Source organism: Danio aesculapii, chromosome 21, assembly GCF_903798145.1.
Source record: "Danio aesculapii chromosome 21, fDanAes4.1, whole genome shotgun sequence".
In the NCBI taxonomy this organism is placed as follows: Eukaryota; Metazoa; Chordata; class Actinopteri; order Cypriniformes; family Danionidae; genus Danio; species Danio aesculapii.
In genome coordinates this window covers 8,084,749-8,100,403 of record NC_079455.1, presented here as the reverse complement: position 1 = coordinate 8,100,403, position 15,655 = coordinate 8,084,749, and the positions used below count along the sequence as shown (strand labels likewise).

The window sequence follows — 15,655 nt, the reverse complement described above, 5'->3', positions numbered from 1 at the left end:
TTACAGGACTTAAGCTTACTTTTAACAGCAGACTCAAATCTTGTCCGCTTGAAATGTGGATATGCACTTTTAAATGCCTAATAACTTGTGAAAGCAAGTGGTTATAGTTTTACCACTGAAAAATAAATAAAAAAACATCATAAAAGGTATAGCTGCAAGCAGCAATTATCAAGGCCAAAAACAAAAGAGAAAAGTAATGAGGAGATAAGCATAGAAAGCTAAGCACTAGACCAACTGCAAAAAATGAGGAACTTGAGATCTTTTTAACTGTTTTAGGCCCTGTCCATAGTCACTTTTAAAAACTGCTCTTTTTCTATGTAGTTTCACTGTTTGTCCACACGAAAAAAAAAAACGAAGCTTTCTGTAAACTCAAGATTTTCCAAATCTCTGGGTACAGTGTGTTCATGTGGACACTAAACCTTTGTTTATAAAAATACCTGTGTATGTGTGGACATGGTCAAAATGGCTGAAAAATTACAAATACTATCACTAGTAATATCACCACTAGGTGGTGCTGCTCAAATTAATTTAGTGTCATGAGCTATGAGTGACTATTGGTGTGTCTGAAATTGCATACTTTTAAAGTATGTGGAGAAGAGTATGTGAGTGTAGCATGTCCACATTCACAGTATTCGAAAAACAGTAGGCAACCAGTACATGACTAATCTACTGCGCTACATTCGGTGAGATTTTGAAGCGTGCATCCAATGAACATTTTACCATTCTCTGAGGCCATACAACAGAATTTATGAATGGGGTAAATCAATGCAACTGACGTGAGTGGTGATATGTGATAATGATAAGTGAAGTTTCACAAACTACACTGTGAAACAGTCAACTTCAAATGAAATCAAATGAAATGAGTGTAGTTAATTCAAAATTCACTATAAGTTAATTCTACTCATTTGAAAAGAGTTTTGAACTCCGTGTCGAAGGTAATGAGTTAACTAAATACCTCATTACTTCAACTTAAATGGAGTAAGTTCACTGTACTCATATAGATTATTTTTTTTTTAACTCAAATGGTTTGTAGCAATCGGTTTCCTCAAACTGTTTGAGTTGTCTTAACTTATTGGGTTTTACAGTACTCAGTTGGTTTGACTTCTCCTCATTTATTGGGTTTTACTGTGGTTAAATTGCTCCGTTTACTTAAATGGATTAAGTTCACAGTACTCATTAGGATTAGTTTTTAAACTTAAATGATTTGTTGCAATCAGTTTCCTCAAATGGTTTGAGTTGCCTTAACTTTTTGGGTTTTACAGTGTAATTTTGAGAGGAGTATGTGATATGATCGACTACAGCTGGTCCTTATCACTAATCATTAGCTAGCCTATCAGATCATTCCAAAATTGCTATAAATATCCTGCCTAAATTTCATTCCCTATCTTCGGTTTGGAACCCCCCACCCTTCCCTTCTCCCTCCTCCTCAATTGTATGATCAGGCAACACGGCGGCTCAGTGGCTGCTGCTGCTGCCTCACAGTGGGAGGGCCAATGGTTTCAAGTTCTAGTTGAGCCAGTCAGCACTCTCTGCGCAGAGTTTGCATATTCTCCCTGCGTTTGCGTGGGTTTTCCTCGGGGGTTTTCCCACAGTCTAAAAACATGTGACATAAGCGAATTGTAATAACAGTTACAAGCACTTAAAACATACACACTGAATCGATTCTTATTGAACCACCTCATTAACTAAAGTATAGTAAAAAACGAACAGGGGGCTCTCGAAAAATACCTGATCTTGTATCCCTCCTAATGCTCATTGACTAGGCCGGAACCTTGGGCTTATCTATCTCCGAGCTCAGGGTTCTCGCCTGGGACAGCATGCCAAACCTGCTAAGTGTGAACTCTTAAAATGCCAATGTGGTACATCCACATTTCATACATAATAATGTAATATTGGATTCATGCATAAAGGCAACAATATTTCAAAGCAATGCAGCAAAACAGAGTCTGAGATCTATCTATCTATCTATCTATCTATCTATCTATCTATCTATCTATCTATCTATCTATCTATCTATCTGTCTGTCTGTCTGTCTGTCTGTCTGAATGGTGGCAACAGGATTTATTTTGTAGCCCTTATGGTTCAAAAAGTATTACTATAAACATTAATGACATTTTTGATAGACTGGAACAGACAGTGTCCAGATAGTAAAGTTGTATATAATATATAATACTAAATGAATGAGAGGTGATTATTATTTTAAAGAAGAGAGGTGATTGTGAAACTGGGATACGATGGTGAATGTAATGTGTTGTGAAAATTCAGTTAGTGGCTGTTTGGGGTACCAAATATATACGTTTGGGTTTGTGCTAAGTTAAGAACACACAAAACATGTTTTGTGTGGAAAAACATGTAATATGAAAGGATTAAAGATGAATAATTTGAACTAATAATAAAATTATATGCATTTGGGCATAATGGCGTGGGAAAAAATATGCTTCATCCTGCTCTGTTTTGAACTGGTTGAATTTAATTAATTAATTTATTTATTTATTTACAGTTTTACACAGATGTGTACAGTAAATGTTTTGTTGATTTTGACAAAATGCATTCATTGTAAATACATACCCTTGTTTAAGAAAGGTGCGAATTGTGTAGCCAGAGGTAAGTCTGGCTACGTTTTGTCTTTAAAGCAAACGCTATGGGGCTTCTGTTCCTTTTCGCTGTACCAGCTGACTACTTACCTCCGTGTAGACAGCTTTTCTGCCGTTAACAGTTTGCCAAGTGGCTTGCAGTGTATATCAGTGGACTTGGGAGGCTGAGCGGAGTTGACCACGATGACAGGGTTTGAGTCTGATGAAGATTAGTTCCAGCAAGTACAACATAAACAAAAGGCAAAATATAAAATAAACAAGTAAATAACAGGGTGAGAACACGGTAAGATTTGGAAACTAAAAATCAGGTGGCTATGATTTCTTTTTCTGGATTGCTTTTGAAAACGATGTTGGTTGGGTTTAGGGATGGGGTGGATGGGGCATCTGTTGGTCGGTCTGTCAATCAGTTGACAGTGGCAGGCATCCCAAGTCTCCCGGAAGTTCCGTGAGTCTCCCGCAAATGCATAGAGACTCCCGGATGCAAATGAATGATAATCTCCCAGAAATCGAACGTCTCCCGCCTGGTCCTTAAATATTTCGTGCACCCCTCTACACCCTGCTGAAAAAAACAGCTTAAATCAACCTAGGCTGGTTAGCTGATTTTAGAGGGGTTTTGGCCATTTCCAGGCTGGTTTCCAGCTATTTTAGCCTGGTCTTAGCTGGTCAGGCTGGAAGATGACCAGCTAAAACCAGCTTGACAAGCCTAACCAGGCTGGGAGCCCTGCCAAAACCAGCTATGTCCAGCTTAAACCAGGCTGGTCAAGGTGGTTTTAGCTGGTTTTAGCTGGTCATTTTCCAGCCTGACCAGCTAAGACCAGGCTGGAAATGGCTGGAAATGGTTTGACCAGCTTGGTTTTAGAGGGGTTTTGGTCATTCCCAGGCTGTTCAACCAGCTAAAACCAGCCAACCAGCTTAGGCTGTTTTAAGCTGTTTTTTTCAGAAGGGCACCGCATCCCTTCACGCTGTTCAGATGAAACACCAGCCAACACAACCCCCATGCTCTTCAGATATGTCGTGCGCTCACCAACACCACCCCACCCCCGCTCTTCAGATATGTCGCGCTCCACCACTCAATCTCCCACAACCTCCCGCAAATCATCTCTGTCTCCCCCGGAAATTACTTTTCACAACTTGGGATGTCTGCAGCGGCCTCTGTAGGCGTGAATGGCACTTGCTAGACAAATTTGAGATCCAAAAAAAGAGTACACAGCGGCCTCTGGCGAATTCGAGAAAGCATGTACAAAAAACTACTTCCTGGGACGTATTTCGTGCTCTCTAGAAACGTAAACAAGGGTATATATCCACAATGAGCCTAGGTTGAATATACTTGTGTTTGAATTACTGTTTTAAAGTACATCATTATTTTGTTCAAAATAAATCAATCAATCAAAGAGTTTGAGAAAGAGATTCTCAAAGAGTTGTTATGTAAATCTTAACAAATTATGGATGTCAGGATGTAGGAAATCAAGATGTAGGAGAATTTTCACAGATCTCAAACATGCTGCACCACAGCATTTACAAATCCTGCTGTGTTACAAGATATTACTAGAATTATCATGCCTTATATCACTAAGCAGTTAACAGGAAATGTTTACATTTTTACCTACTTAGCATGCTAGCAGCTTCCTACATTCATCCAGAATGTTCAAAACTGAGGCGATTTCTCCCCAGTGCTTCTCTTTGTTCTCACTGTTGTTGTACGTTTTCCAAGACACATTATACTGGCAGTTGTGTTGTTGCCAAACTTCCACTCGTCTGTCCAAAAGACCCACACAGCAGCTTGTTTCACAGTCATGGGCTGGCTATTGTGGAAGCTTTGGCGTCGAGAAAACGATTTAAAGTCCTAAATATTATAACTTGTTTGATATGTTTGGGACAGGCTGATGTGTCTCCGAGCAAATGGGGAGGTTTAAGATTTGATCTGTCAAACGTCTTGCATTTCTTTTCAGATTCTGGAGTGAAATCAGCCTAAAACTCCTGTAGTTTGAGCCTGGCTTAAGTTTACCTGTCTTACCTGTCACATCGCAATATTTTCAGTTTAGGACAAGGAATGTTTGTTTCAACTTGTTAGCCCTCTTGAATTATTAGCCTTCCCTGTATATTTTTTTTTCACCAATTTCTATCATTTGAAGGAAAGATTTTTCAACATACTTCTAAACATAATAGATTTAATAAGTAATTTCTTATAACTGATTTATTTTATCTTTGCCATAATGACGGTACATAATATGCTACTAGATAGTTTTTAAAATACTAGTATTCGGCTTAAAAGTGTTGTAAGTTTTTGATTCTAAATCATACACATACTGTAATATGTCTGCAGATATTTAAGAAACATGTTGAACCTTCTTGTTTATCTGAAAAACAATGCTAAAGTCAGATATTCTGCTTTCTATTGTGAGTAAGTTACGTGCCAGAACTTCTGTCTTTGTTTTGGTCGTTTAATCTGTCCAATGGCACTTTAACCAATTATATTTCACAACCTTGTGTTGCCTTTGTGCAAAACAGTGTATTTCATTCATTCGCTCTTTCAGGAAGGCTCTTATAGCATGTGTCCGCGAACAAAATGTGACCTATAGCAGCCTCTGATTATTAAATAGCTAATAATATAAATATTACGAATGTAAACATTAGACGAACAAGATACATTGTAACCCTGTGTCCTTACAACACGCTACATGATGAGATTTGCAGTGATAATCAATTGAGCTGTTTGCACCAGAAGAAACACAACAGAAATTTAAGTACAGCCATTCAAAAGCACAGAATATGTATTTACTGCACTCCAATGAAATGGTAAGTCTTATAATGTAATTGACACATAGTAAACTTTAGCATTATTAAATGTACACGCTAAATCACTGATATGTGTTGGCTTGCACTGAGTCACAGTTCTAAAGTTCAACTTCAAACGGTTTATTTATTTTTAAAATCTGAGCTGAACAATTTGCTGCTGCTTTCAGTAGCATGGCAATAAATTTCGTGTGTAATGGCATTCAAACTCACATTATAAGCATTTAACACTAAATAAATTAACATAGGCTCATTATGAAAACGTAGTCCATGGGGGGCGTAAACAGGGGGGCTAATAATTCTGACTTCAACTGTATATATACAGTTGAAGTCAGAACTATTAGCCCCCCTGTTTATTTTTTCCCCCCAATTTCTGTTTAACGGAGAGAAGATTTTTTTAACACATTTCTAAACATAATAGTTTTAATAACTCATTTCTAATAACTGATTTATTTTCTCTTTGCCATGATGACAGTAAATAATATTTGACTAGATATTTTTCAAGACACTTCTATACAGCTTAAAGTGACATTTAAAGGCTTAACTAGATTAATTAGGTTAACTAGGCAGGTTAGGGTATTTAGGCAAGTTATTGTATAGTGATGGTTTGTTTTGTCGACTATCGAAAAAATATATAGCTTAAAGGGGCTAATAATTTTAACCTTAAAATGTTTTTTTTTTAAACATAAAAACTGTTTTTTTCTAGCCGAAATGAAACAAATAAGACTTTCTCCAGAAGAAAAAATATTATAAGACATACTGTTAAAATTTCCTTACTGTGTTAAACATCATTTGGGAAATATTTTAAAAAGAAACGAAAATTCAAAGGGGGGGCTAATAATTCTGACTTTACGTATGTTTCTGGAGGCCGCAAATTAGGTAGCCAGAGGTATGTATGGCTGCATTTCATTTTTTAAACAAACGCTACGGGGCGTTATGACGCCATTCCTTTTCGCGCTTACCAGCTGACCGCTTACTCCATATGATTAGCTTTCCCACTGTAAGCAGTTTGTCCTGTTGGCACGCCATGTACGTTCAGTTGATTGGTTGGTCGGTCAGTCATTCAATCAGTAAAACAGTCAACAGCGGCCTCTGGTGGGTTTACGCGAGAACAGCAGGCGCGAATGGAGCTCGTGAGAGAAATTTGAGATCTCAAAAAACGCACACAGCAGCCTCTCCTGAATTCGCGAAAACAAAAACTGCAAAAAAACAGAAATGTATATAGAGGTACGTTTTCAGAATGTACATGTACACAATAAATGTACATGTACACAATAAAGCACATGAGGTGTACCTGAGTTGATCATTGTCATAATTTTTCAGCCACAAAAAATAGAAGGCATTTCTAATATATAAATTTCAGATGTTGTTTAGAACAAAAACTCCTTTTAATATGGGAAATATTCCTTCTTTCGCATATTGCTTTTATCTAGAGACGCAGTTTAAATCAGCCTTTAGGCTCAACAGTCAGGCACACTGTTATTGGTGTCATCAATCTGGCAACCTGCAGTTGCGTGGGTTTTGAACCAGGTGTGCAATATCTAGTTCAACCACTGGGTGTCAAATTTACATACTGCACCTTTAAAGTGCAATTTAAAGGCATAACTAGGTTAATTAGGCGAATTAGCCAAGTTTTGTTAATTAGGCAAGTTATTGTATAACAAAGGTTTGTTCTGTAGACAATCGAAAACAAATATTGCTTAATGGGACTAATAATAATGACATTGAAATCGTTTAAAAAATTAAAACAGCCTAAATAAATCAAATAATGCTTTCTCCTGAAGATCTCAATATTATGACAAATATTTCTCTCTTAAACATCATTTGTGAAATATTTAAATAAAAAATTCACAGGCGGGCTAATAATTTTGACTTCAACTGTATATTAAAACACAAGCGACTAAAAGTGCAGAAGGCTGGTTCCACATTATTGAGGATGAGATCTCTCATTCCTCCATGCTGTTGCCTCCACACTGAACTTACATGCAAATGAGCATCTGTAGAACCTTAGATAGAGAACATCCTATCTAAATCCAATTTGGCAAATGCGTATTTATCAAACGAGGCGAGAAGCACACCTCTGTTTGCCAAGCCGGCAGTGAATCCCACTTCATAGCATCCTAACCCTGCCTGCTTGTATGACATTTGGCGAGTAATCTGTTTCATTATTGTTTCGCAAAAGCGGAGTTTTATTTAGCACTGTGTGGCTCAACATGGTGTTTGCATAGTGCTTAGAATTTTTTTTGTCACAGCAGCTATTAAGCTTGCACTGTCAGTTTTACAAAGGGTACAGAAAGAAGGAACATTATTCCACTTTGCTTGGAAGTGTTATGTTAATATGGATGGGATGAATAAGGGTTAGAATGTTTCCCAAAATAAATGGTGGTACCTGAGATGGTACAATGTGTGGGTTCATAGCTGTATTTGAACAGCAAGTTCCCTGCAGGGAGAATTCAGAGGCCATTGACTGTGGGCCAGATGGGGCCAGCTAATTTTCTGCTTGATATCACCCACGTTATTGCAAATGGGCTCTTCCAAAAACACACTGTTACTTTGTTGATATTTAGAAAACCTCAGCAGATCTCCACGCATATTTCCATGTATTATTAGATCAAGAAACAAACGTACTGTGTGCTCCAGAAATAATCTATTAAGAATTAAACCAGAAAAAACACTAAAAAGTGAAAATACAAATTTCATGAAGCTTGGTCTCCTAAACATCAGGTCACTAGCACCTAAAGCACTTATCATAAATGAAATAATAACAGATAACAATCTTAATGCACTCTGTCTCACTGAAACCTGGCTGAAACAAAATGACTATATTAGTTTAAATGAGGCAACTCCTCCAGGATTCTTATATAAACATGAGGCTCGTCAAACTGGTCGTGGTGGTGGAGTCGCGTCAATCTTTAGTGATATTCTTAATGTTAATCAGAGAAACGGACTTATGTTTAGCTCCTTTGAAGTACTAACGCTTAATGTTGTCCTTCCAAACACTATGCAAAAACCTATGTTATCTCTCGCTCTAATCACCATATATAGACCTCCAGGACCCTATGTCAATTTTCTAAAAGAGTTTTCTGATTTTATCTCTGACTTACTAGTTAAAACTGATAAAATACTAATTGTAGGAGACTTTAACATCCACATAGATGACGCTAACGACACATTAGGGCTCGCGTTTACGGACTTACTGGTCTCACTAGGAATAAAGCAAAATGTTATTGGTCCAACTCATCGCCTAAAGCATACACTAGATCTAATTCTGTCTTATGGAATTGAGGTCACTGATGTAGACATTATACCACAAAGTGATGATATTACAGACCACTACCTCTTACTATATAAGCTGTGTTTACCTGAAATTAGCAGATCCGCTCCGATATATCGTCCTAGTAGAACTATTGTTCCATCCACTAAAGATGAATTTATAAATAACTTACCTGATCTTTCTCTACTTCGAAATGCACCCGCAAACGCAAATGACCTTGATGTAGTAACCAGCAGTATGGATGCCATCTTTACTAGCACTTTAAATACTGTGGCACCCATCAAACTAAAAAAGGCTAGAGAGAATAAAACTACACCGTGGTATAATAGTCATACCCGCGCGCTCAAAACAGCAACCCGTGCCCTGGAACGTAAATGGAAAAAAACTAATTTAGAAGTCTTTAGAATTGCATACAAAGACAGTATGTCCAGCTATAGGAGGGCTTTAAAATCTGCCAGGGCTGAGCACCTCCGCAAACTGATAGAAAATAATCAAAACAATCCTAGATTCTTATTTAACACCATCGCTAAATTAACAAATAATCGGTCATCTTTGGAACAAAACGTTCCACCGCAAATTAGTAGTGATGACTTCATGAATTTTTTCAGTGATAAAATAGAAGGCTTTAGACAGAAAATAGGAGATATTAAACTTTCTGCACCGCCTTATACTTCAGATCCAGTAAACACGCCTCTGAATCTAAATAACCTACAGTGCTTTAAAATCATAGAACAGGAAGAGCTAGACAAAATTATAAATAGCTCTAAATCAGCTACGTGTATATTGGACCCAATTCCAACAAAGTTACTGAAAGAATTGCTACCTGTTATAGGAGAACCTCTTCTTAACATTATCAACTCTTCTTTATCTTTAGGCCATGTTCCAAATCCTTACAAGTTAGCTGTTATTAAACCTATTATTAAGAAACCACAACTGGAACCCAGCAACTTAGCTAATTATAGGCCTATTTCAAACCTTCCATTTATATCTAAAATACTAGAAAAAGTTGTTTCTGCTCAATTATGCTCCTTTCTGCAGACCAACAATGTTTTTGAAGTGTTTCAGTCAGGTTTCAGAGCTCATCACAGTACAGAAACTGCATTAGTGAAAATAACCAACGATTTACTCTTAGCTGCTGACCAAGGGTGCATCTCGCTATTAGTTCTACTCGATCTTAGTGCGGCATTTGACACCATTGACCATGGTATCCTTATTAATCGCTTAAAGTCTACAGGTGTCCAGGGACAGGCCCTACAATGGTTTAAGTCATACCTATCTGACCGTTACCAGTTTGTAAATATAAATGGACAACCTTCACAAATCAGCCCAGTAAAATACGGGGTGCCTCAAGGATCAGTTTTAGGCCCTTTACTGTTTACAATATACATGCTACCCCTGGGAGACATTATTAGAAGACATGGGATCAGCTTTCACTGCTATGCAGATGATACTCAATTATATATTTCAACTAAACCTGACGAGACGTCTAATCTGTCCAAGCTAACTGGGTGTATTAAAGATGTTAAAGACTGGATGACCAACAATTATCTTCTCTTAAACTCAGACAAAACAGAATTATTACTTATTGGGCCTAAATCCTGTACACAGCAGATCTCACAACTCGATCTACAATTAGAGGGATACAAAGTTAGCGTTAGTTCTACTATAAAAGATCTGGGTGTCATATTAGACAGCAATTTAACTTTTGAAAATCATATTTCCCATGTCACAAAAACTGCTTTCTTTCATCTGAGAAATATCGCTAAGTTACGAAGTATGCTATCCATCTCAGATGCAGAAAAGCTAGTCCATGCTTTTATGACTTCTAGGCTGGACTACTGTAATGCTCTGTTTGCTGGCTGCCCAGCATCCTCTATTAACAAACTTCAATTAGTACAAAATGCAGCTGCCAGAGTTCTAACCAGGTCTAGAAAATTTGATCACATCACCCCAATTTTATCCTCCTTACACTGGCTGCCTGTTAAGTTTCGTATTGAATTTAAAATATTGCTTCTTACATATAAAGCTCTAAATAATCTGGCTCCTGCTTATCTAACCAATCTTCTGTCTCGCTACAATCCAACTCGCTCTTTAAGATCTCAAAACTCAGGACTTCTGGTAGTACCTAGAATAGCAAAGTCGAGTAAAGGAGGTCGAGCCTTCTCATTTATAGCTCCTAAACTCTGGAATAGCCTTCCTGATAACGTCCGAGGCTCAGACACACTCTCCCAATTCAAAACTAGATTAAAGACCTATCTGTTCAGTAAAGCATACACTTAGTGCTCCACTTAGGGGGCTTCCACACAGGTTATGCATCTTGCTGATATACACTGTGAACATCAGCTACGCTAATTATTTTCTTTATTCTCCATTTCCACCTGGGGATACTCTTCCCGAGGCCCTCAGACTATGCAGAGTCACTGATTCGATCCAAGACCAACGACGAGATGATCCCAAGGTTTCCATATCCTGGACCAGGCCGTATCCTGAACAACTACTGCGATGGTCATGAAAGAATGGAGAACATGAGACTGTTTCCTATGACGCTCCAGAGACAGACGAGTCTTCGCTGAGGCCAGCTTCCAGCCTCCGCCACTGAGACTGCAGCTCTGCACAAGACGTTTGGCCAGCGGAGAAATTAAAATGGTCGTGCCCAACTGAGCCTGGTTTCTCTCAAGGTTTTTTTTCTTCACTTCCGCCTTAAGTGAAGTTTTTTTTCCCTCTCCGCTGTCGCCACTGGCTTGCATGGTTCAGGATCTGTAGAGCTGCGCATCGTTGGATTTGCTCTTCAATATTTGGACTCTCAGTAGTGATTATTAAACCACACTGAACTGAGCTAAACTGAACTGAACTTAAACACTACAAACTTAACTACACTGTTCCTATTTACTGTGACCTTTTATGTGAAGCTGCTTTGACACAATCTACATTGTATAAGCGCTATACAAATAAAGGTGAATTGAATTGAATTGAATAGGTACCTTCTGAAAACGTAAAGGGGTAATATTTTATTTTACTTTTTTAATTTAATTTTATTTCTGGGAATGAAGTCCAGCAATATATTAGGTAAATATACTGTATAATGTACTACTATTACTTTTTGTTAACACTTTAATTTAAGATGATGTGGTCACACATGTTCCATGCACTTACAGTATTTAAAATATAAGGAATTTTGCAAAATTATATGCAACTAAACCCAACATTCTAACCCACATTCTAATCCCAATCACCTAGCAAGTATATGGAATTAATTTATTATTACTCAGTAGCAGGGCTTGACATTAACACCTGCCAAATGCGGGTAGATTTCAGTTGTGGCTGGTTAGAGTAGACAGACACTCCCACTAGCCAAATATATATATATATATATATATATATATATATAGATAGATAGATAGATACTGTAGATAGATAGATAGATAGATACTGTAGATAGATAGATAGATAGATAGATAGATAGATAGATAGATAGATAGATAGATAGATAGATAGATAGATAGATAGATAGATAGATAGATAGATTTTTTATTCTGGAGAAAGTCTTATTTGTTTTATTTTGGCTAGAATAAAAACAGTTTTGAATTTTTTAAAAACCATTTTAAGGACAACATTATTAGCCCCCTGAAGCGATATATATTTTTTGATAGTCTACAGAACAAACCATCGTTATACAATAACTTACCTATTTTCCCTAACCTGCCTAGTAAACCTAATTAACCTAGTTAAGCCTATAAATGTCACTTTAAGCTGAATAGTGTCTTAAAAAAAACAGTAAAATATTATTATATTATTATATTTATTATATTTTAAATATTATTAGATATAATATTATGTCATCATGGCAAAGATAAAAGAAATCAGTTATTAGAAATGTTATTAAAAGTTATTAAAACTATTATGTTTAGAAATTTTTTAAAAAACAAACAAAAAAAATGTGTTAAAAATCTTCTCTCCATTAAACAGAAATTGGGGAAAAAATAAACAGAAGGCTAATATTTCAGGGGGGCAAATAATTCTGACTTCAACTGTATATACATTTATGTTAAATAAAGAGAAGATTTTTTCAACACATTTATCAACATAATAGTTTTAATAACTCATTTCTAATAACTGATGTATTTTATCTTTGTCATGATGACAGTAAATAATATTTTCCTACATATTTTTCAAGACACTTCTATACAGCTTTAAGTGTCATTTAAAGGCTTAACTAGTTTGATTAGGTTACCTAGGCAGGTTAGGGTAATTAGGCAAGTTATTGTATAACGATGGTTTGTTCTGTAGACTATCGAAAAAAAAAAAATAGCTTAAAGGGGCTAATAATTTTAACCTTAAAATGGTTTTTAAAAAAATTTCAAACTGCTTCTTTTCTAGCCGAAATAAAACAAATAAGACTTTCTCCAGGTTGCTGCTTTCACTTAAAGTATTCTTTGAACAAATTATTAAATGGCGTAACATTAACAGTGTGCACTTGATCATTATCACACGGTATGTTTTTTTTTTTTTTTTTTACATATGGTTTAATTATCGGTCACACTTTATTTTGATGGTTTATTTGTTGAATTTAAGTTACACTGCATCTACATGTCAACTAATTCTCAGTAGATTATAAGTAGACTGTTAGGTTGGGGTTAGAGTTAGTGTAGGTTGACATGTACTTTCATTAAGTTTTGTATAGTCAGTTAAATGTCTGTTGAAGGGGCAGTATCAACAGGTATTAAGCAGACAGTCAACTAATGCTCAATTGGACCATAAAAATAAAGTGTTACCTAATTATCTTTTTTTATTTATATATATATATTTTTTTTACAATAACATTGCTTTAATAAGAGATTAACCCATTTATGTGTAGTTAACTGGGGATCTGAGATCTTGAGCCAGGACAGATTACTGTGCAGAGTTTTAGATACATGAAATGTCTTTTTTTTTTCAAAGAAAAGTTTTGTTGAATTAAAAAGTGCATGTATACACCTGTATGTTGCTTGCTTTAACACCTTATTTAAAGTTTATGGCTAAGAAATAATTATTTATTTATTTTTGGTGTGGTCAGAGATAAATTTGGTAAATCCTCATTTTGAGCCCTGAAAAGTCTTGTGAAATAAAAACTAATTGCAATGTGACACTTTGAAACCACAACCCTCATTGAGCAAGGTCATACACAACACACAAAAAAAGCTATGAACGAGGAAGCATGTGGACATATCACAAAATCTAAATCAAGTCAAAGTCAAATTTATGCATATAAAATATATTTTCCCAACAACATAAATGTGGCTAGTAAAAATGGCAAGTGGCTAGTGATGTTGGAAATCTACTAGCCACAGTGGCTGGTAATCAAAAAAAGTTAATGTCAAGCCCTGCTCAGTAGTTAAATAATAGTTACACTGTAGCTATGTCACCTTAATGTGACCACATTTTAAGGTGTTTTGTTGCTGTGTAATTTACTATTGCCTGTACTACATGATTTACTTCATGGTTATGCTTAGAATGTGAGTTACATGTGAAAACTTTAGATGCAAAAACATCTAAATGTTGTCTGAAATTTTCCTCTAAAATTAGCATTTTTATCAGGCTCCTGTGTGTATGTTCAGTAATATCACTTTTATAGAAGTAATATATAATAATAATAATAATAATATAATAATAATATAATAATAGGTCCTTTTCCTGGTCTTTAAAGGAAAATTTTCTAACATAAACAAAGGAAGCTGAGAAAAAAAAATATTTTCTAATGGAAATTTCAGACGGCATTTAGAGGTTTTTGCATCTGAAATCTTCATATATTTATTTTACCATAAAGTTGCAGTGTTATTACAAAGGAATTACAATGCAATAACAATGGAGCCCTGCTATTTTAAGTACGCAAGGACTCTCAAATATAAAAGATTTTTTTTTTGGTTCTCCCATGAAAGTATCCTTGAAATACATTTGCAATTTTTCAGCCATTCACAATTTCAATCATCTTTTACCTCTCCATATATTGCTTCTCCAAATTGTGTGAAATTACCCAGAGTTCTCTGTGACCCTGGACGCTTACACAACAAAGCCTTTGACGGAACAAGCAGTGGGCCCACAGCACACTGAGGCTTGTTGATGTGAGTCCATATTATTCAAATGCCACAGCCCACTGGGATTATGCTCTTGGCCTTGTATTAATTCAACTCTCTTTGAGTTGCAAAGACCCTTTGTCTCCGCAGCTCCGCGTTTGATTGGGGTCTGGCCTATGGGCCATGTAAACACCCCGCTCGGGATGTTCGTTCCACCCAGGTCTTCCAATCAGAGGCCAATTCTGTAGCTCCAGTCGCCATTCCATGTCCCCAAACTTGATGACTTTCAAACGACTCTATAGTTTTAATGAAGGTCCTTAGTGGAGACAGCACCAACTTCTGACTGCGTTTTATTACATGGCAGGACGACAGGGCCTCAGGTCTTACAGGGAAGGGTCGTGTGGTCGAACAGGTGGGCTATTACTGCCTCGCGATCCCCCTGCACTGGGTGGACGGCTACTAGGTCATCCAAGGCCAACATGGAGAGGAGGCAGAGTGAGTGTACTGTAGCTGTTTTATTTTCTCTCTTTGGTTTTAATTATTGTGCAAGATCGGGCATGGTAGTCACCATCTGGGTGATTATTGGACATGTGTAGTGAGCTATGACTGGTTAAGCATTTTTGTGCTCGACATAGTGTTTAAATTTGGTTAGAGGAGCACCCAGGTGTCACAACACAAAATTAAAAAGGACTTGCTTGCGATATGTAGCAAAAGCTATTTTGTTTTGTTTGCGTTTATTGTAACTAAACTGTAAAAAATTAAAAAAATTAAATCTGTAAAAAAAAATTGTCAAAAGACTGGCAGCAGGGTTTCCAGAGATATTCCGTTAAATTACAGAAAATAACCATTGAACAAAATTACATGCAAAAACTGTAAAAATACAGAACATACTTTATGGTTGAAATTCATTAAATAACAGTTCTGATGATAATTTGCATTTAAAC

At 36.4% G+C, this 15,655-nt stretch overlaps 1 protein-coding gene across 2 annotated transcripts in view; it reads left to right on the top strand.

Annotated features, from left to right (window-relative positions):
* sgcd (sarcoglycan, delta (dystrophin-associated glycoprotein)) overlaps positions 1 to 15,655 on the top strand; it is a 374,313-nt gene that overhangs the window by 60,580 nt on the left and 298,078 nt on the right. The window contains exon 1 of one of the 2 annotated variants that reach the window (XM_056446099.1): positions 15,029 to 15,206. The exons of the other annotated variant lie outside the window; for it this stretch is intronic. Coding sequence (XP_056302074.1) covers positions 15,069 to 15,206 — 138 coding nt within the window. The 5' untranslated portion in view covers positions 15,029 to 15,068. Of the gene's footprint in view, positions 1 to 15,028; positions 15,207 to 15,655 lie in introns of those variants that run through there. 2 annotated transcript variants of the gene reach the window in all.